Source organism: Dermacentor silvarum, chromosome 4, assembly GCF_013339745.2.
Source record: "Dermacentor silvarum isolate Dsil-2018 chromosome 4, BIME_Dsil_1.4, whole genome shotgun sequence".
Taxonomy (NCBI): Eukaryota; Metazoa; Arthropoda; class Arachnida; order Ixodida; family Ixodidae; genus Dermacentor; species Dermacentor silvarum.
In genome coordinates, this window is record NC_051157.2 from 117,524,891 (window position 1) to 117,547,302 (window position 22,412).

At 47.2% G+C, this 22,412-nt stretch overlaps 1 protein-coding gene across 7 annotated transcripts in view; it reads left to right on the forward strand.

The window, feature by feature from the left end:
• LOC119450567 (uncharacterized) overlaps positions 1-12,828 on the forward strand; it is a 32,480-nt gene extending 19,652 nt beyond the window's left edge. For 2 of the 7 annotated variants that reach the window (XR_007466465.1, XM_049665982.1), the window contains 3 exons: positions 4,776-5,028; positions 6,122-6,175; positions 12,556-12,828. Coding sequence is in view for 3 of the 7 variants with exons in the window: in XM_049665982.1 (XP_049521939.1) it covers positions 4,932-5,028; positions 6,122-6,175; positions 12,556-12,773 (369 nt within the window). In the remaining 4 variants the exon portion in view is untranslated. The remainder of the gene's footprint in view (positions 1-4,775; positions 5,029-6,121; positions 6,176-12,555) is intronic. The other 5 variants (XR_007466468.1, XM_049665983.1, XR_007466464.1 and 2 more) reach the window with 3 other exon arrangements.
• The last annotated feature ends 9,584 nt before the right edge of the window (positions 12,829-22,412 follow it).

The following is a 22,412-nucleotide window of genomic DNA, read 5'->3' on the forward strand; positions in this document are numbered from 1 at the left end:
AAAGAAAATGTAATGTGAACGGAGCCGGATAACGCTATCGCGTTCCACTCTTAAAGGCGAAGCTTAAGCGTCCTCCAATTTTTTCATCGTCGATCTGACCTTGGGAAAGGGTGGAGGTCATGTGCTTGCGTTGGGAAAGAAGTGGAGGCTTGAAGATAGGGTAGTGCCAGCGGGAGGAGGAGACGCCAGTGTGTTAGTAACTTAATTTTCAACAATTGGGCCAGCTTGCGACATAAAACACTCCATTTTTAGTAGAGACATATAAAGTCAACAGACAATGAAGTCAATGAAACCATAGGGGAAATCGTCCGTGGCTTAAATTGAAATGCCGAAAATCTGGACCACATCTGGACCAAGCAGAAATGCTTTTGGCACGTAAAACCCCATAATTTAATTTTTAAATTCAGCGTTTGGACGTAGTTTTGACATGCCGTTCAAACACTGGACTTCAGCTCAACACTAAAAGTGTCACTTCGTCAACATGAATATCAAAGTGTTGGGTCACTTTGTCAGTAAAGCTGGCGTCTGACCAGATCCCGACAAAGTTGCTGCGGTGCTTCGCTTCCCTCGCCCAGATAATGAAAAGCACTTACGCAGTTTCCTTGGCCTGGCGTCTCACTTCCGCCGCTTCATACACTTTGCTGCCATTGCGTCACCACTGCACAAGCTGCTCACCTCGGGCACTGCCTTCACTTGAATAGACGACTGTGAGTTTGGTTTCGAAGCCCGCAAACCTGCATTAACATCAGACCCAGTCCTCCGTCACTTCGATGAGAACGCACCTACTTTTCTCCACACCGACGCTAGCGCGAGAGAGAGTTGTTGCGTATGCCAGTCACGCTCTCACGGCAGCGGAACAAAACTAGTCGATAACCGAGCAGGAATGTCTCGCAGTAGTTTGGGCTGTACAAACGTTCCGACCATAGCTTTATGAACGACACTTACAGTGATGATGATGATGATGATCTATTGGCATCCCCTTTGAAACGGGGCGGCGACAAATAGTCACCTAGCCTGCTTGATTTAATCAGGTATACTATACATGTTCTTTATCTTGCATTTTTGTATACCTATCATTATTTTTCTTTTTCAAAAATTTACCTTGTACCGCTGCCTATGATTTAAGAGATCAGGTCGCATCCATCTTTTCCCTACTTTTTTTTCCACCAGTACTCTAATCGTCTCTTGCTGATCTCTACGGCTGATCTGTTTATGTTTCCTTCCACTTTAAACCCAAGCGCTTCTGGGAGTTGCACGTTACCTACGGTTCTCGCTGGGTGGATCCCGTCGCATTCCATTAGGATGTGCTGAGTGGTCTCTGGATCTTTACTGCAGCATACACATGTCTCATCTAATTCCGAATATTTGTTCCGATATGTTTTCGTCCTTAGGCAACCGGCTCGAGCCTCAAATAGCAAGGCACTGCCCTTTGTGTTATCGTACAGATTTTCCCTTCTAATTTCTTTCTTCTCATTCTTGTAAATCTCCATTGTCCTTTTCGTTTCCATTCTTTGCATCCAATTCACGGTCTCTATTTCTCTCACTTTCTTTCTGATGACCCCTGGTTGTCTATTTACAGTTTCGATTATCCTGTACTTGGTTGCCAACTTCCTTGACCTCTTCCTCCATTCCGTGTCCACGCTTTTCATGTAGAGATACTTGTGCACTTTAGCCGCCCATTTATTTTCATCCATGTTCCTGAGCCTTTCTTCAAAACTAATTTTGCTTTGTGCTTCTCTGACTTCAAAAGAGGCCCAACCCATGTCTCCATGCACTGCCTCATTTGTCGTATTACCGTGTGCTCCCAAAGCCAACCGGCCTACTGATCTTTGGTTAACTTCCAAACCCGCCAATATATCCGATTTTAAGCATATAATGGCATTTGCGAATGTTAGCGCTGGCACCATTACTCCTTTCCAGATTCCACGCACCACCTCATACTTATTGTGGCCCCACAGTGCTCTGTGTTTCATTAATGCTGCATTCCGCTTCCCCTTTATTTTCAGATTATCTTGGTGGTTGCTTGAGTAATTCTTTCCTTCGTTTATGTGTACGCCGAGGTACTTATATTGCTTCACTATGGGTATTACTTGCTGTTGAATTGACACCACGAAGTTACTCGTGTGCTCATTAAAGATCATAATCCCTGATTTCTCTGTGCTAAACTTAAGGCCTAGATTTGTCGCTGCGTTCCCACAGATATTCGCAAGTATCTGTAAATCTTTTTTATTGTCCGCTAGTAGCACAATGTCGTCTGCGTACATCAGTCCAGGGATCTTCTGTTGCACCATTTGTCCATTACGCATGTAGGATAAATCAAAACCTAATTCGCTGTTTTCCAGTCGTCTTTCTATGCCCTTGACGTAAAGCGTGAACAACAATAGTGACAGAGGGCATCCTTGCTTCAATCCTTGGTGAATTCCCACCATTTCATTTCCTTTTCGGCCTTCCCATGCCACTTGTACTTGGTTGTCTCGATATATCTCCCTCAGCAGCTCCACGAAATCGTCATCTATACCTTCGTATTGAAGAATATCCCACAACAATTCCCTGTCTACGTTGTCATAAGCTCCTTTAATATCTAGAAATGCTATCCATAAAGGTCTTTTCTGAGCTACTGAAATCTCTATGCACTGAGTTAGTACAAACATATTGTCTTCTAAGCGTCTGCCTGGCCTGAACCCATTCTGTAGTTCCCCCAATACACCGTTTCCTTCCACCCACTTCGACAGTTCTAATTTTATGGCTTGCATTGCTATTCTATATATCACCGACGTTACTGTAACTGGCCTGTACGAGCTCGTCTTATCCTTATCTCCTTTGCCTTTGTAGATAAGATTCATCTTGCTTTCACGCCATCCAACGGGAATATTCTTTGTTCTAATCACTTGCTCTATGGCATTAGTCAGCAGTGCCTTGCTTTTTGGACCGAGGTTTTTGATTAGCTGTATTTACCAGTAATTACCGACCATAACGCCCTCTGCTGGTTATAGTCACTGAATAATTTGTCTGGACGCCTTGGCCGCTGGGTACCCCGTTTGCAGGAGTATATTATAACGCTGTGTACAAATCTGGCAAAAAACATCAAGACGCCGGCGCTCTGTCTCTCCCTGCCCCCTACCACTTTCATCTTCGAGAAACTCCCTTCATTCTTCGTCAGGTGATGATGCCGCCACATCGTCGCTTGTGTTATCATTACTAGCCGCTGCTGACCCGGTATCTTCCAATTATTGCGCTCAGTTTGCTTCATGTCAACGCGACGATCCATACTACAGCCACATCATTCAACGTCTATGTGCAGCTTCTCATCCACATAATGCCAGATTGCGTCGCCAACTACAGCAGTTTAAACTCGAGAACACTGTACTGCACCGTTATGTTTATAGTACCGATGGACACTAGTGGTTTTCCGTGCTACCACGTCCACTACGTTCGCAAGTCCTAGAAGCCTTTCACGACGACCCATCTGCTGACCACTTGGGTTTTCAAAAGACGCACAGCCGTATTAGGAGCAGCTTCTTCTGACCTGGCCTGTCTACCTTTGTGGCGAAGTACGTCACTACTCTCGCACTCTGTCAATGCGGGAAACTAACCACTTCACCCCCTGGTGGCCTTTTACAGCCACTACCTTGTCCCGAGACACCTTTCGGCTCGTTGGGGTATACCTGGTTGGACGTCTTCCCATAACGGACCTCTTATCTCCTGCTGCATAATGTCTACCAGTTCCTTATATTCCAGGACTGTTGCAGGAAGCGCCTTCATTTTTTATGTTTTCTGCGATTCTGCTGCTATTTGTTCGTGTGTTGCGTTAGTATATCTCCCAAATTCTAAGGTTAAACGTTTATGATTGCTACCAGGGCTATATTTACGATGTTCATCTATCGTAATTTTGTATACTCGTTCGTAGACCGTTCTGACACTAAGGCGCATTCGATACATGCATGACTGCTTGTTACAGTATTGCCACTTTACGTGTCCATGACACTTAGTATTGCGATAGCAATTACATGGACACTGCAAGCGGATTTCTGCCATCGTAGTCGCCGTGAGGTTCCGTACAAAGTCCAAGGGCAATGAAATCGTCGCCGCGCGCTGTATTTGCGCGTGAAAGCACGCGAGGGACGTGCGCTTTCACGGGGAGTGAACGCACGGCGGAGAGCAAGCGCGACGTCTTTCGTTGCGCGAAAAGCTGGGGGGATGGGAGGGAGAGAGGGTGGCGACGTTGTGCTGCGGCACCAAATGCGTATCTTGCGACCGGGTGCTAGGGGAACTGGAATCTCGCAAGTGAAAGGAGGAAAGCGGGAAGACAGCGCGGGATGGAGGTGGTGCGGCTTCTGCTCTGCGAGCAACTGCATACTTGTACTTTGCGCGGCGGCGGATAGTCACGCGCACCGTATCTTGAAAGCGATCTGCAACACGGCTCCTAGCTTTGTATGCGCTGTGCATTCGGCGCTCAGTTTCCGTTGAAGTGATAGACCGCACGAACCTTCGCTCACTGCTGCTAGCGCGCTTGCTCACGCCAGCGTTTTGATAGCGGTTGTGTGCGGTCATCGAGTGTGATCTATTCATGTTTGCTTGTGCGCGCTGACAGCATGCTTGCTAATTCTGTTAGTAAGCGAATTTGTCCTAGCTTATACAGCTGATAAAACTACTTTCTTTACCCCCCTATAGCTCTCTACTAATTTGCTATCGCAATTGATGCTTCGCCTTTCGGGCGAAACTGCAACTTTTTTTTTCTCCTTGTCAACTATTATAAGGTTATGTTCCTCGCACAGGTGCAACACTAGAGAACCGTCGTGATTAGCATATTTGTCAATCCTCCATGCGCCCATGCCCAACCCCAACACTTCGGTGAAAACAAGTAGGCCTTCACATTGAAAAGCAGTGAAACAGAAAGACAGCACTCGTGATAACCACGAGAGCAATGTGTGATGGCTGTGGTGGTGATCGGAGATCAATACGACGACCCCTTCGGTTATTACGGAGTACAGACTGTCAGCGACAAGGACAACATGGAAGGGCGAAGGAGTGCGTACCTAGTTCTGTTGTTCGGGAGCCTACTATCTTCTTTATTAAGGTGTATTACTGCGCTAAGTAGTTTGAAGTTTGGAATCCGGCTATCTTCGTAAAATCAACCTCTAACGCCGTGGCAACATAAGTAATAGTCACCAATAATTTGGTTCGAACCAATAACTCTGCGTGTACGATCTGGACACTCTATCGATGCTCCGCAGCCACGTTGCTTTGCAATGCGGAGCTAATTTTAGGTTTCAGACTAAGCACTTGACATCACGGCTGCTCGGCTTCAATTGCGCATTTTGAATATATGTATGGAACTTATTCATAAAAAGGTAATTAGTGAGTATTTTTATATATACTTGATCATTTTCATTTCTCATAGGCTATTTCCGTATCTTCCAAAGTTCGTTTGCACAGGCACAACAGTCTGTCTAACACGGGGGATTTTAAAAAATTATTAAAACTTGAAGAAGTGGTTGTCTACATACACCACAACTGATCTTTATAGATATGAAACCGGAATATTGATCCACATGATCTAGATTACGTCAGCAGGCACACAATATTATCATGCCAATTCACAGTGTTTTATTGGGCAGCTCTCGCCAAATACCATCCTAATTATTCGACTTACTATTGCGCGCTTAAGCAGTCCGCTAAAGAGAACAGATCTATTTGGATAAATTCTTTGCTTAAACTAAATTTCGAAAAAATACGTCCTCGTGACATTTGGCGAAAGACAATCGTATATTATTTACCACCTATGAGCACTGCATTCTTTAATAACCATGTTATCGGCACAAAAATTTAGGAGTTATTTTTTTAAACTAGTGCTAATTAAAGCACTTCTGCCACATGCTGCTCCGCTTAATTTCCAGAATTTTGCATGTGCCGGAAATTGAATATTGAAATTTATATATAGCAATCCTGCTTGAGCTAACACGAGACATTGCAATTTGTGGTTAAGCATACCAATTCATCAATGATCTTAAGTCACGTGCATCTTACTCACTTTTCTCTGAAAACACCATATGCAGGAATATTTCGTCATTTATTTAATAAAGCTTTCCTCTGTGTGTGATCTTTTCATTTGTCCTTTTAGCAGGAGGAGCCGGATATTGGTTGGGCGACATATATGGCATAGCGATGGCACCTGGTAAGTGGAAAGGTCAATAACATAGCGAACAACGTCTTGTTGAAATGCCTGACAGGTACTAGGGCTGGCGGGGCGATAAAGAATTCCTGGAACACAAGTTACTGCCGCACCACTGATTGTATACTTCTTTCCCTCGATGAGCAAAGTTCATAAACATGCCAGCAATACTTTTCTGACTATGTTTCTTTAAGTTAATTACGACGAGCCTGTGCGGCAATGGCTCAGCCATCAGCTTATACTGGAGGAGCAAATGGCAGAAACAGCAACAGTGCCATGCTATGCTATGAATAGCGAGCAAGCACGCAGTATTCGCAGTACCATTGAGAATTCAACGACCCGGCTCACGTCGGGGTCCTTCCTATAGGCCTTCTTCAGGGCCCGGGCTCTTGCCTCTCTTCTTCCAGGGTTATGTTCGGGATGCATGTTCCACGGGATCGGCGTGGCCATAAATGTTTCCATGAGGTGCACCAGGATCCACGCCTTCACGTTACTGCAGGCCTTCCACGTAGCCCACCCTTCGGAGGACCGCCTAGGTCAACATGAACCCCTTGATCTGGTTGACTTTATGTGCTGGGAGCCTTCGAAAATTTCGCTCACGAGGTGGTGTTGAGGTATCTCCTTGACTCGGTCTAGGGCAGGAGAATGTACGAGTACATCAGGAACTTTCTAACAAACAGGACGGTGACCGTGTTTCTGGGAAACTGAGGTCAGAAAAATGTGGAGTCCTGAACAAAATAGCCTCCCCAGGGAATCCCACAAGAGTTCATTATCTCCCTGCCTCTTTTGAAATCATTATATATATATATATATATATATATATATATATATATTGGTGAAATTTGGAGTAGTGTTCATAGTGTCGTGTTGCACTCGTGATGTTTCTGATGCGTCGGTTTTGCAATGCGGATTGAAACACCCCAAGAGTCTCAACGCGCTGGCTTGTACGTGAGAAAGGGTTTTCTATGACCCTTGTCGACACATGCGTCTCTGACGTAATGGTTTCAAATTAGGGTTGTGTGCTAGAGATCCCGTGGTTCAATTATGCTGGCGTACTTTTAATGATGTTGATTTAATTATTTTTTATACCGCCGTACTTTGTTGAAAATGAGTTTCCAAAGTCACAAAGCCGATGAAAGGCCAAAAGGCATAGTTTAGGCAAATCCATAGCCATCATTCTTATGCTGGCTAAACCACCTTGCTTTCGGCCGCCGTAAACACTGGCACCACAGTTCCTTCTAGTAATTATTGCATAGAGTTGCTCTTCGAGCAAGTAAAAGCACCAAGTCTAATATTGTGGCAGGAAGAAAGTAGGCCCACGCGATTGTAGAATAATGTATATTTACAACTTATGTTTGCGGCGTTCCGGCAACGGCCAGAGTCTTTGTCTTCCTCTAGTACGTGTCACCTTCTTCTTTCCCTTCCCCGTAACATCACCATCTCGGTGGAGTTAACGCCGCCCCGGTGCAGATTATAGAGCCTCACTTAATGTGGGGACGTAGGGCTTGAGCCTAGCGACGTGAACAACATCGCTGGTGACGTTGGTAGGCACTGAAGACTGACCTACTGCGGTGATCTCGTATGTCACGTCAGACAGTTGACTTAAGGTCTGTTACGGACCAGAATAACGGTAAAGCAGTTTTTTCGACAAGCCGACGCGACGTGAAGGCGTCCAGAGAAGGACAAGGGAACCAGGTGAAAAATGGTGGTCTCGGTTCCGAAGGTCGTAGCGTCGCTTTTGAAAACCATGCGAAACTGTGAGGCGATGAAGGGCGACCTCTCGGGCCTGGGCGGCTAGGGGAAAAGCATCGCGAGCGTAACCAGTGCTGGATGAATGTATTTCGGAAGGTACCAACGTGTCGAAGGGCAAGGTGGGGTCGCGGTCATACAAAAAGTAAAATGGTGAGAATCCGCCAGTGTCGTGACTGGGCGAGCTATATACGAAAGTGATGTATGGTAAAGCGACGTCCCAGTCGCGGTGATTGTTGGAAACCTACATGGCCAACATTTCAGTTAGTGTCCAGTAGAGGTGAGGTCCTTCGTTTGAGGGTGGTATGCGGTAGCAATCTGGTGTTCTGTAGAACAGGAGCGGAGTAGATCATCGACGACCATCGATAGAAAGTAGCCGCCACGATCCGTAAGTAACTGGCGAGGGGCGCCGTGGTGCCGGATGACGTCGTATAGTAAGAAGTCCGTGACATCTGTAGCGCAGCTGGTTGGCATCGCTCGCGTGATGATATATCGCGTGGCAAAATCCATTTGTTGCCTGCAATGCAAATTGGAAAGGGGCCAAGGAGATCGAGGCCCACACGGAAGAAGGCTCGGTAGGGATATTAATTCGTTGAAGCAAACCAGCAGGAGGCATAGCAGGCGTCTTCTGGCGCTGCACAGGTCGCAAGAAGCGGCATAATGGCGCACAGCCCAATAAATGCCGGGCCAGAAGAAGTGGCGCCGCCGGTGGTCGTAAGTACGAGTGATGCCCACATGTCCAGCATTAGGAGCGTCGTGAAGCTGCTGGAGCACGGCTAGTCGGAGCTGCTTTAGAACGACTAGGAGGAGCTCCGGGCTATTAGAACGAACGCTACGACAGTATACAGTTCCATCGCACAAGGTGAACATCCGGAGGGAAATGTCATTGGGCGATGAGCTTAGGCAGTCCATAAGTGTTCGAAGAACAGATCTTGGCCCCTGCTCGTCGCCAATATGGAGAAAGCCGGAGAGGGACAGAATACAGATGTCCGAGTCAGCATCATTATCGTCCGGTTGATCCACGGGATTGCGGGTCAGGCAGTCAGCGTCTTTAAGCAGGCGCCCTGACTTATACATAACAGAAAATGTACATTCGTGCAGACGCAATGCCCAACTTGCAAATCGTCCAATTGGGTACTCCAAAGAGTAGAGCCAACAGAGGGCATGATGATCAGTTACGACGCAGAAGCTCCGAACGAACAGGTAAGGTCGAAATTTCGTGACCACCAACACAAGCGGGAGACATTTCCTCTGAGTAAGGGAGCAATTTTGTTCGGGCGTGGAAAGTAGGTGGCTGGCGTAATCAATGACACGGTCTTGGCCCTGTTGACGCTGAGCGAGGACAGCGCCGATGCCATGACCTCTCAGATAAAACATCATGTTTGCTAACATCAATGTTGGATCCCACCTGTTGTTGTCGCACACTCTCTCGTATATCGCAAGCCAATCCTCGACGTCGGCGTTGTCCGTGCCACAAAATGTCCCCAGGTCCCGCGGATGAGTGAGGATGGCCGTTGGCATGGACTGCTGAGGCGTTGTCGGTTGTGTCGGTAGATCTTCCATTGTCGCGGTAGGTAGGTGACGTCCGCTGCTAAGTTTCGTGGTTTCGTATACTTAGATTTAGGTGCACGTTAAAGAACCGCAGGTGGTCCAAATTTACGGAGTCCCCCACTACGGCGTGCCTTATAATCAGATCGTGGTTTTGGCACGTAAAACCCCATAATTTCTATGTACAAACCTGATTCACTTTCTACATAATCACCGTTAACTTCTAAGTACTTTTCGTACCGCTGCACCAGGTTCTTTAGTCCGTCTGCATAGAAGTTCACCGCCTGGGAATTGAACCCGTTGACAACGGCGGTCTTGTGTTTCTTGTTGTCTCCAAACCGTTGTCCCCCAAGCCACTGTTTTAAGTGCAAGAGGAAATAGTCACCTGGTGGAAGGTCGGGACTATGGGGTGGGTGATCGAAAAGTTCACAAACAAGAGCTTGAATCTTCTCCTTGGTTCGGGCAGCTGTGTGAGAACATGCGTTGTCATGGAGGAGGATAATTCCGGACGACAGTTTCCCGCGCCGGCGATTTTTGATCGCACGTCTCAGTTTGGTGAACGTTTCTCAGTATACGTCAGCTGGTACTGTGGTCCCACGCTCCATGAAATCAGCCAAAAAGAACGCCCTTTTCGTCCCAGAAAACGGTAGCCATCATTTTCTGATTTGATTAAGGAGACTGCTTGGGTGTTTACGGTTTTGGTGAAGAGGAGTGGCACCACTGCATTGATTGTTTTGTTTCTGCAGTGACGTAGGATATCCAAGTCTTGTCGCCTGTAACAATGTGCGAAAACAGCTAATCTCCGCCTTGTCGGTATCAGTCCAAAAACGCTCGTCCACTTGACATTCTTTGCTGTTTAAGTTGGTCGGTGAACATTTTGGTACCCACCTTGCGCACACTTTGTGATATCCGAGCTTTTCAGTTCCAATCATGTAAATTGTAGTGCGTCCAACCAGACCACTAACTGTAAGTCGTCGATCTAATCTCAGTTCCCGGTCCACTTGTTGAACAGTTTCATTGGTCTGGATGCTGGGCCTGCCACTCCGCTCTTCATTGTGCACATTTGTGCAGCCATTTTTGATGTATCGGCGCCATTTTCTGACCTTTACTTCACTCATCACTGTAGGTCCATAAACTAAGCCCACCTGCCCATGAATTGGAGAAGCTGATGATTCTTTTGCATGCAAAAATCTAATTACAGCTCGCACTTCGCAACAGGCGGGAGCAACGGTTCTTGCTGACATTGTCGTTGGAATTCCCCGACGAATAGACGACTACTGGGCCAAAACAATAACTTCATTACCTTCGCGAAGAATTAACCGATGACGCTGCACAAATAAAACTTATCGTGACTGTGTGAATATTTAAATATATACTAACGGCCCTTACTTTTTGAATAACCCTCGTATATTTACAACTGATGTATATTGTTGTTGTTGCCTCAAAACATAGTGTACAGGCAACGACCAGAGTCTTCGTCTTCCTCTAGCTCGTGTCATCTTCTTCCCTTTCACCGTAACAGTACTTAGTTTAGCATTTGACTCGACGTTTTTTTTCTTATGACATACTCGCTCGCGCGAGCCCTAGAGGACCATAATAAAGTTTTTCATTCATCCATCCACACAAATGTCTTTACAGGAAGAGCGGGGGTGGGGCTGCAGAATATTCAGCACTCTCCACCCTTGTACCCAACATACAGGTGGTTGTTAAACGTGATAGAAACGGTTAGCGTAGGTAACTGTACGTGGGCGTAGTTAGATCAAGATAGATGTGCAATGATTTCTATAGCGATAGATTCACGGTACGTCGTGCAGCGATAGCCACGTTGCAAAGCTCTAGTGCTTATCAACGAATGAAGCGGCTGTTGTGTATTTGCATTTCAGTTATATAAATCTAGCAGCCGATGTACTTACTTATTTCGATACATTCAATTTCTGATGGTGTTACAGAATGCTGTCGTGAAAGAACACTAAAATATCTATAAGCCGATGGTACATTATTCACTGGTAGATATAAATGGCGGTGGTGTTGTGAATGGTGACGACTCATGTAGTCAAGTGATTCCATTTATTGGAAGTTTTTCAATGAGTGATTCTGAAAATGCAATCGTGCGATGAAAAAGCACGTCGACGTTCTCGTGGCGAATCGTCCTCGATGACATAAACGATGGCTGACAAAGGAGTTAGTTCATTTTGTAAGCCTGGATTGAGTTAAATTTTGTGGAACAATAGACGAGACAATTTCCTCGCACTGAAACATTGACAAAATGCGCACTACCTTCATCGGACATGCACCAGAGAAGCATAAGGAGCTTGAACAAATTAACGTAATGCAGTCCTGCACTGACTCAAGTTGATCAATACTTTTTTTTTACTCGAGTGCCTCACCACACATAAGTAATCAGTCTTTGACATTAACAGTGCTTTATTTATTATTTATATTGAGAAGACGCTGCGATTCAAAAATTGTGGTGCAAATCCACAAACAAAGCAGTAAGTACAACTTGATGCCAATTAGTGACTAAAGCGCGAGGTATAAATGCCGAAAAACCACAATCTGATTATGAGGCGCTCTATAGTGAGGCAGTCTTGGATAGTTTTTAACGTGAAACTAAATCTATGTACATGGGCGTTCTTGTGTTTCTGCTCCTTCCTAATGCAGTCGCCGTGGTCGGTGTTGCACTGACGACCTCGAGCTCAGCAACAAAATGCTTGATGTTTTTCTTGACGTTCTTGATGTTTTAATAACGCACAGAATACAATGAATAGGAATTGGAATGTCGATTCTAAAGCACAATTATCGAATCATGAGATCTCGTAACTAAATTATAATATAGTCGCGTCAGCGAAGCATGTCATTCCAGTAGTTCTTTAAAACAACTATTCTTGTCCTTCGTGGGGCAGAACTGCGAACCGGTCTACAGATGATGTATGGTTTACATAGAAATTCATTTACAATGGCGTTCGTCTGTTTTAGTAAGAGATTTCTGATTGCGTACTCACCAAATGCAGATATACAATTTTAACCTTCGGAGCTTTTTATGCCTACCTAACTTATGCGTTCGACGTTTTTTCTCTTTTTTTCAGGTATTGACACCACTGTTACACGCCCAGACTTGGTATCAGGTGGTACCAAGTACGCAAAATGCAATCAATGCAGCTGCAAGATCGCTTGGGAATTAACAAATTATGGAAAGGGTGGCAGCTGCAAAAAACAGTTCGAATTTACTTGTACGTGCAACAGTTATAGGTGCGACAAAAAGGAGACGCAGTTCTGCATGGCTAAGTTGGTTTCTCCAATGTAAAGGATGTTTGTAGCAGAAACGTGTTACTGAGTGATCACTAAATAAAGCTTAGGTTATTCACCGCTGTATTGTTGGCTTCAATGGCAAAAAAATCTATTCAGTCATATCTTGGTTGCACACTCTAAGAAAAAAAGAAAGGAGTAAGTAGGGAATGGAGGTTAGTCTTTTTGCAGAGTAGCTGACTTGCTACAACTGTTCGTCTCTTCGGGAGCAACTGTCGGGCGATTAACTGCTACAACTTTTTTATTGCAATTATATGGACATTCTAAGCGAATTTCTGCCCTCGGTGTTGCCGTCGCCATCGCCGTCGCCGTGAGGTTCCGCAGAGAGTCTAATGGCGATGAAATCGTCGCCGCGCGCCGTATGCTGTATGTGCGAGTGCAAGCGCGCCTTTCGGGTGAAACTGTGACAGCGAGGCTAATAAGCCAGCCTTAATTTGTAGTTAGTATCGAGAAACTATTAAGAAAGAAAATAAACTTTCTTGCCGATGAACCCGCGTACCCCCGGTCCCAAAGCGAGCGTCGTAACCACTAGGCTATACAGCCACGCTCGCAGAACATGCATTTATGCGAACTTTATGATTGCGTGCGAGCGTCGTCGTCTTCGTCCACAGCTGGCGCGTTCGTACGCTCGTGCTCTGCGAGTGGAAGAGGTTTTGAGCCCTATGAGAGTGAGAGAGAGAGAGAGAGAGAGACGCAGTCACGGAGCGGGTCTCCTGTTACGCGGTGTCGGCATGGGAATGTGGTGTCGGTGTTGCAAGCTGCGCTATGACTGCCGTCACTGCGCGTTGCAAGCTGCGCTATGCAACGCGCAGTGACGGCCGTAAGTTCGAGACGCGCGAAAAGAAATTATCATCACCATGAGTAATAAGATGAAAAGTTCGCGCGCACTTCCGGAAAATGCTGGGCTACAATCGCCCAGATTCGCTGTTTCAAGCGTTGCGCGGCCGTGTGCAAGGCTTTATTGCGATAGCAATTATGTGGACACTTCAAGCAGATTTTTGCCGTCTCTGGAATTTCCTGGTGCCTCGGCGAATTGAATGGAAGGTTCCATTGAATGGAAGGTTCCACATGACGCGGAACCTTCCAGAGGCGCTCCTGGCCAGAGGTCATCACGGCCGTGGAAGAATGCTCAGCGACACCGAGGACACTGAGCTATACTCCGTGTCGGGTGATGACTAATCGGATGATAGCTTCATCTCTGTTCGCAGAAAGAGGGCCAAAAGGAGGAATGTCAACGAGAATGCATCAACGCAAGCGAGCACGGCGACTCTGAAGTCAAGTCCTGAACGCTGGCCCCCCTCCATCGTGTTTGTACACGAGGAACCCTCAAGCAACCCCCGATTGCTGAACAGGCAAGAACTATCTGTTTTCTTGGACGGGGTTGTGCCGAATGAATTTAAGGACATTCGGATAAATACGCGCAAAAATGTCCTCGCAATCGATCTTTACAACGGGAGTGCGCTCGGAAAACTGCAGCAAATCTCGCACCTAGGACGCATCAAATTGCGTGTGTATATCCCGATGGACGATGCATCTACAGCAGGTGTAATCTATGACATCGATGTCGCCTTTCCCAACGCGGACTTTCCTGTCCTCGTCAGACCAGCAAGTGAGGGTGTTGTCATCGCGCATGTGAGCCGCCTTGGAACTTCGCGCTGCCTCAAGCTGATTTTCAAAGGAAATTGCATACCATCGCACGTCAAAGTCGGACACTTCCGACACCCTGTTCGGCCATTCGTACAAAAGCCTCTTCAATGCCATCAGTGCTTTAGGCTTGGACATGTCAAGGGGGTCTGTCCAAACTCGTTGCTGTGTCCCTGTTGTGCTGAGCCTCAAGCGGAGGACACTTGCCGGGCTACTGTCCTGAAGTGCAGCAACTGTAATTGTTGTCATGCTGCCTCGTCTAAGGACTGCCCTCGCATCAAGAAAAATGTTGCAGTTCTCAAGCAAATGGTTCGGGACAATTCGTCCCACAGTGAGGCTGCTGAAACGATCCGGCATCGGCGTCACCGATCCTCCTCAAAAAAGGCAGAGAAACGAAAGGAGAGTGGCCATTCCTTTGTAGCACACACAGTCTCCAGTCAGGACACAAGGGGGCTGAACAGCACAAGAAATTCAGCTGAAAGGAACCTTTCTCAAGAATAATGGCCTGCGCTTCCGAGCCAGCAACTTCCCAAAGAACCGCAGACTGTCAAGCCCACTCGGGAGCCTACTCCTGCCGCTGATGACATGCCCAAAGCATATCGTCAAGTTATCTCAATGCTGCGTCCCCTCATAGATGCCATTCGAGTGATCTTGTCAAACATTGGAACAACGTCTGCTCGAAGTGCACTGAAAGTACTGGACGCCTTAAGCCGAGTGCTTGAATCTCTCGAATAGAGACATGGCCAACCATCACCCATCCTTTCGAGAAGAAGTCAAGGAAGCATCAATCATCCAGTGGAACTCAAGAGGACTAAAGTCACGCCTTTCAGACTTTCGTCAATATGTATATATTAATTTGTTCCCAATCATTGTCATATGTGAGCCTAACGTGTCAAAACCAGTCAGATTATCGGGATACGAAGCTGTTATGTCCACAACAACTGGTGCATGCAGCAAAGTCATCGTTTCTATTCGTCGAGAACTTACCTATGTTCGCCAGCCGATTCCGCTTCACGATGGCAATCAATATGTTTGCCTAACAATCAAAATGGCAAAGTCATGTTTACACTTGTAGGCGTGTATATATCGCATCCAAGTAATTTTGATTCGAAAAGATTAACGAACATCTTGTCGGTGTGTCCTGCTCCATATATCATCATCGGAGATTTTAATGCGCACCATATGGCATGGGGAAGCACAAGGACAAATGCAAAAGGACAAAGACTAGCAAACTTCGCCTGCTACCACGGCCTTTCACTCCTGAATGATGGCAGCCCGTAGATGAGGCGTGAATTATGGCAGCTGTCTTGACATAACTTTCGTCTCCACCCCTTTCACAAGATGTGTTAAATGTTTTTTGGGATATCGAGACATATGGCAGTGATCACATTCCCACGTACCTTGTCATCAAAGGGATGTCCAGGTCCTTCCCAGGGAACACCATTTGATTAATTGACTGGACTAAATTTACCTCTGCCATGGAACATGCTTGTCGAGATGGCTTGTCCTCTGGATTAGAGGAAACAATGAAGTGTGCAATGCGAGACGCCACACGCACGGTCACGGTTTCGTCGAAGCACACGGACTTGGATATAGAGTTGGAGCGGCTTCGTGCTCTCCGTCGTCGTTCGGAGCGGCGATACCGGCGTACAAAATTCATTGATTACCTTAGGACAGCCAGACGACTCCAAAAGAAAATTCAACGTCGCATGGATAGATTGGCATCGCGAGGTTGGACAATGTTTTGCCAGTCACTAGACCCCCCGGAAGCCACTTTTCCACATCTGGAGAACCGTACGTGGTCTGCGTTCCCTCCCTGAACAACGCTTCCCGTTCAAAGCACTGGCGCTCTTCCAAAGGCGGCTGGATGTTGATGTTGCAGAAGATTTTTGTGCAAGGATCGTTGGCCAAGCAACCGGTCCAGGCTCTCCAGCCCCCAGTGACATCCCCGTTTCGCGTGACTGCCGCATGGATCTTCCTTTCACAATGGAGGAACTTGAAGCGGCTCTTGCTCTATGCAGGCGTTCTTCATCCCCGAGACCAGATGGAATATCCTACCGCTACTTGAAAAACCTGAGTGAATGCGCACGTACAGAACTGGTAGATCTCAACAACGTATCCTCGCAAGATGGCATGGTTCCCGAAGAATGGAAGACAAGCCGCTTGGTTCCTCTCCTGAAGCAAGGCAAGTCCCCACTTGAACTCACCTCATACCGCCCAATAGCGCTGGCCAGCTGTGTGGGAAAGATAACGAAAAAGATTATCCTTGCCCGCTTGAAGTGGGACCTGGAACACTACAACATCTTCCCAAATTGTATGGCTGGTTTTCGTCGAGATCGCTCATCGATAGATAGTGTTGTTGATCTTGCTGCGTATGTCCAACACCAAGTCATGCAAAAGATTATCTGCAGCTTTGTTCTTGGATGTCAAGGGGGCATACATACGCATCTCACGAGGCTATCCTCGATGCTCTTGAGATAGTTGGCTTAGGTGGTAGAGTTTTTCAATGGATCTCTCATAACCTTTTTATGAGATCGTTGTTTGTGTGTACCGGCGGTGGTCAAACCGTACGACACTACACCTACCGAGGCATCCCTTAAGGCGGAGTATTAAGCCCCACCCTATTCAACCTCACGCTCATTGGTCTCGTTGAACATCTGCCAGCAGCGATCAAGATATCTATGTACGCAGACGACATATGTATATGGACTTCAGGTGTGACACGCCCTCAGATATGTGCAAAACTTCAAAAAGCTGCTACACTGACAGCTAAATACCTCCGCAACCAAGGTCTTGAAATCTCGTCAGACAAATGTGCACTGGTGGCATTCACTCGCAAACCAATGCCACCCTATGCCATCTCTATAAATGGCCTGATAATTCCTTATGAGAAGACTCACAGATTTCTTGGCATAATCATTGATAGAGATCTTTCATGGAGCCCGCACGTGACCTACTTGAAACAGCGTTTGACAGCAATCTCCCAGCTTTTCAAGTTTCTGGGCGGAAAGACTTGGGGAATGTCAGTACATGCAATGTTGCAATTGTACAGGGCTCTTTTTCTGGGCTTCTTGAGATACAGTTTGCCCGTACTGACGAACAATTGCCAGACAAACCTTCGTGCTCTACAGCCTATTCAAGCTCGGGCTCTAAGGCTTCGTCTTGGTTTGCCGAAATGCACATCAACAGTGGCGACTATTGCAATCGCACGGGACTAACTCACACAAACGCACATTGCGGTGGAAGTGTTGAGAGTGCACATTAGGCACTTTGTCCGGGCCCGTTCCCGTCATCTGGCAACACTACCGTCAGAAAGGCGGCAGGCGTCATTTTGCACTCTGATTTCGGAGTATTACACTCGCCTTCCATCAGGCTTCTCCCCCGCAACTAAGCCATCGATTCCTCCATGGTGTTTGGATCGACCTGCCGTGCACCTCACCGCACCAGGAATCAGAAAGAAATCTGAGCTGTCATCACCTGCTCTTAAACAACTCACTCTGCTCCTTTTGCACGAAAGGTACGCCGACCACGTACATATTTATACTGACGGATCGGCAACTCTCCAGTGTTCCTCTGGAGCCATGGTATTCCCAGCGAAAGCCACCACCATCAGTTTCAAGACGTCTCACCCAACGACATCGATGGCTGCGGAACTTGCAGCTCTTCGCGCAGCACTTCTTCTCATCAGCCAAGAACAACTTTGAAGATGGTCAATATTTAGTGACTCGAAGGCAGCACTGCCGTCTTTGCTATCAGCCCTGCGACGTGGACCACACGAACAACTGGTATTCGAGATTAGAGAACTAATCCATACCTTGACTGAGAAAGGACACCACGTGACATTTCAGTGGCTTCCAAGTCACTGCGGCATCTTAGGAAACGAACGCGCCGATAACGCTGCTCGGTCGGCTCTTCAAGGCAACAAAGAGGAACCAATACCGTTATCAAGGACAGATGCCGCTCGAAAACTTCGAATACTCACCCGCGATATCACATTCTCCCTGTGGAACTGCAGGAAGTCTTCAAAGCAACCGGCTGCACAACTTAGACTCCTCTCTACGCCTTTGCATCCCAGCTGGACTCTGCCGTCGAGACGCTACCCTATTTTTAGAATATGGCTATTAGTGGCCTCTACAAAGTCTTTTGCATTCTGAAGCGGATGGGCCTACGACGCCTCGTGTGATGACTGTGGTAGCGAGGAGACTCTTCAGCACCTTCTCGGTGACTGTCCTCGCTACAATTCACGGAGATGATCGCTCGTACTTGCGATAGCGCGTTTTGACCAAAGACCTCTTACAGAGGAACTTATCTTAGAATGCCGAGATCACAAGTCATCGCAGCGGACGACAACGAGGGCACTGCTGCAGTTTTTAAGGGCCACAGACTTGGACAAGTGGCTGTAGCCCGGACAGATGTTTACAGTGCTGCAAGTGCTACTGTGCTGTGCCACCTGTAACCGATTGTTATTGTGTATATGTGCTCCTTTCTTTCTCTATATCTACTTTCCTATCACTTTACCTCCCCCTCCCCTCTCTCCCCAGCGTAGGGTAGCAAACCGAATCTTCCCATCTGGTTAACCTCCCTGCCTTTCCCCTTTCTTCTGTCTCTCTCTTGCCATCGGTGTCGCCGTCGTCTTCGCCGTCACCGTGAGGTTCCGCATAAACTCCAAGGGCGATAAAATCATCACCGCGCGCCGTTTGCTGTATGTGCGAGTGAAAGCGCGCGAGAGACGCGCGCTTTTACGGAAAGCGACCGCACGTCGAATAGCAAACGCGACTTCTTCTGTCGCGCGAAAGACCGTGGGGGGATAGGAGAGAGGGAGGGGGGCGACGCTGTGCTGCGGCACCAAATGCGTATCTTGTGACCGGGCACAAGGGGAACTGGTGACTGAATCTCCCACGCGAAAGGAAGGAAAGCGAGAAGACAGTGCGGGAGAGATGCGGGGCCGCTTCTACTCTAACAACTGCGTACATTTGCGCCGGTGCGGGCGAGAGCCCGCACCGTATCCTGGAAGCGATCTCCAGACGCTGTGACCTTTGTATGCGCTGTGCTTTCGCCGCTCAGTTTCCTTTGAGGCGATAGACCGCACGAGCCTTCGCTCGCTGCGGCGCCGTGCTTGCTCACGCCATCGTTTTGACAGTGGTTGTCTGCGGTCATCGAGTGTGATCTATTCATGTTTGCTTGTGCGCGCAGACACCACGCTTGTTAATTCAGTTAATAAGCGAATGTGTCCAAGGTTATGCAGCGATAAAACTACAATCCCTACTCATTACAATTGATGCTTCGTCTTTCGGAAAAAACTGCGACATTTTTTTAAAATTTGGCTACTCCTTTAAGGACTAACAGTTGCTCATTTCCAATGCTCCCTAAGGGAGTAACAGTAGTTCTTCCCGATGCTGCTCAAAGCAAAAATTACCTCCACTTGATTTCCATATGATCTTCAACAAAACGAGCAGTTTCGCCCAAAAGGCGAAGCATTGATTGCATAGGGAAATCATTAGATAGCTCTACGCAGTGAGCTTAGTAGTTTTGCAGCTGCATAAACTGCTGTTAACATTTGCTTACTACTTAAATTAACAAGCACGGTGTCACGCGCACACAGGAAAACATGAATACATCTCACTCCGTGACCGCGTACACTATCTGTCAGAACGCTAGCGTGATGAACACTGGCAGCCTATTTATTTTTATTTATTTATTTTGCTAGGTATCTTTGATTTATTTATTCATTTATGTATTCACTTATGTATTTACATATATTGCAGCCCTATTATAGAGCTATAACAGGAGTCGGAAGAGCAAATTCGCATACAGGAGTTATGTTACATGCATTACAATGCATGTAACATATGCAAGGGAACACAAGCAAAAAGAACAAGAAATAAAAAAGGCACGTAACGCAATTGACATAATCGAGCATTGCTCTCATGAGATGACAAAACAGGCAATTACCATACAAGGCCAACACCAGCCAACAACACAAAGCAGTTGACATGGGAAAGTGAAAACAAGCAAATAGAATAAAAAATAAATTACCGTAAAGCAGTCTACACACTCGAGAAGACTCTCCTATGGGATCTAGAAACTTACATAATGGCCAAGAATGGTAAGTACAGCATGAGAAATTGCAGTGTTGTATTTTACGTGGAAGTAAAGCTCTATTTGAAAGTGTTAGTAGGAGCAAAAGAAAGTACTGGCTCGAAGCATAGTAACTACGAGTACAAGTTTTTTTATCCTGTCTAATATGACGGCAGTCGCATAAACAAGAGACGCCGTTAATGATGACAAGCAGAAACTTTACATGAGATAACGCACCTAGAGTAGTTGCAGATTAAAGGACGGCAGTGCCTGAGTAGATGAAGAGTTACGACTCTAATGGGGAAGGAGGAGAAGTTCCGGCAGAACACGCTCTTTCACATGGGCTCCGCGGATTATCAACGTTTTAGCCTAAAACTCCTCAAGTGCACCTGCCTCGAGTATCCGAACGGGTTCCACTCGAGAAAAGCTGCGTTTCAAGACCGAGTTCAAGTCAGTGAGTGAATTTTCGTCATCCCACGCGACTTTCGAAAATTCTAAGCGGAGAAAAGGCCCCGTTAGGCCTCGACAAGCTTATCATATGAGCGACTGCCTCACCACTTGATTAATACCCAGATCGCTCCTACCGAGCGTAGGAGATGGCAATATCAACAGATATGGATGTCCAAATACCCCCCCCCCCCCCCGCATCCGAATAACAATGCGGCCGAAAACGGGGACACAAGACCAATTTCCAAAGCGGGGACTGGCAAAAGTCAAGAGATCGCCGCCCAGAACCAGGTGACGGACGGCTGGCAGTTAGTTCTATCGCGGCGACAGCGAGAGGCTGCCAAGCACAACGACAGGGAAAAGGCTTCCAACAAAAGGAATAAGATTAACGGACAGCCATCAGTTGGCGGCGCGAAAGGTGACGGGCAAAACGGCGAGACAGTCACCGCTCGTCGCAACATGCGCCCGACGAACGGGAAGCCTCTACCAGCATTACCGAAGAATGACATCAAGATAATACTGAAGCCCCACAAGGGACTAATGCTCAAGGATTATCTGAGCATAGAAATACTTATTATTCGGCCTACCTGGACGATAATCCCAGAAAACGGACCAAACCAACAAAAAATCACCGGAGAATATTTCATACTGCAAATCCGAGAGGCAACAAATATCATCATCGTCTCCAAACCTTCACTGGAGGTTGTGGACGTAATTTGTCGCATCACATGCATGGAGCTACGAGGCAAACAACATCCCTTCAACGTGTACCTAGCGGATCCAGAAGACAGCTACAAAAGGGTAGTGCACGGATTCCCAGCACACACCGAATCAGCAAAATCTCCAGCATCACCTGTGAGTCAGGACCCAAGGAGTCACCATCGAAAGGGCCCGAATGCTAGGAAGCTCAGACAACGCTCTCCTAACCTTCTCGGGAGGCACGCACCCCAAATGCGTGTACTACATGTGAGTAGAGATGCGGTGTACGGAATACAGGCCGACAATCCAAATGTGCCTGGAGAGCATGGAAGACGGACACCGGTCGGACGTGTGTCCGAACCCCAAGAACATATGCCGGGGCTGCGGACTCGAAAATCCACCCCTAGAAGGACACGAATGTGCAGTGAAGTGCGCCGTGTGCAGGGCGGCGGGGCACGAGACAAGTAGGTGCCCGAACAAACTGATTGCCGCCAAGCGCGGGAAGACGGACTCGCCAGTCTCGATCGCGGGAGTGGTCGCGACAGAACACCAAAAAGGCTCCGGGAAGCTGGTTCGACTCGACGGAGGAGGAGGACCTCTACCGACGCCGATCGAGATCCATATCGCCACACGGAAGCAGAGCGAAAGCAATACTCCCTCGAGGGCCCCTTCCAGCTCTAGGGCTTCGCTGTGGTCGAATTCGCCACTGCCTCAAAAACAGCAGGTGAGCTGGGCGAGGGTTGTTTCTCCCACTGCTCCAAAACAGAAT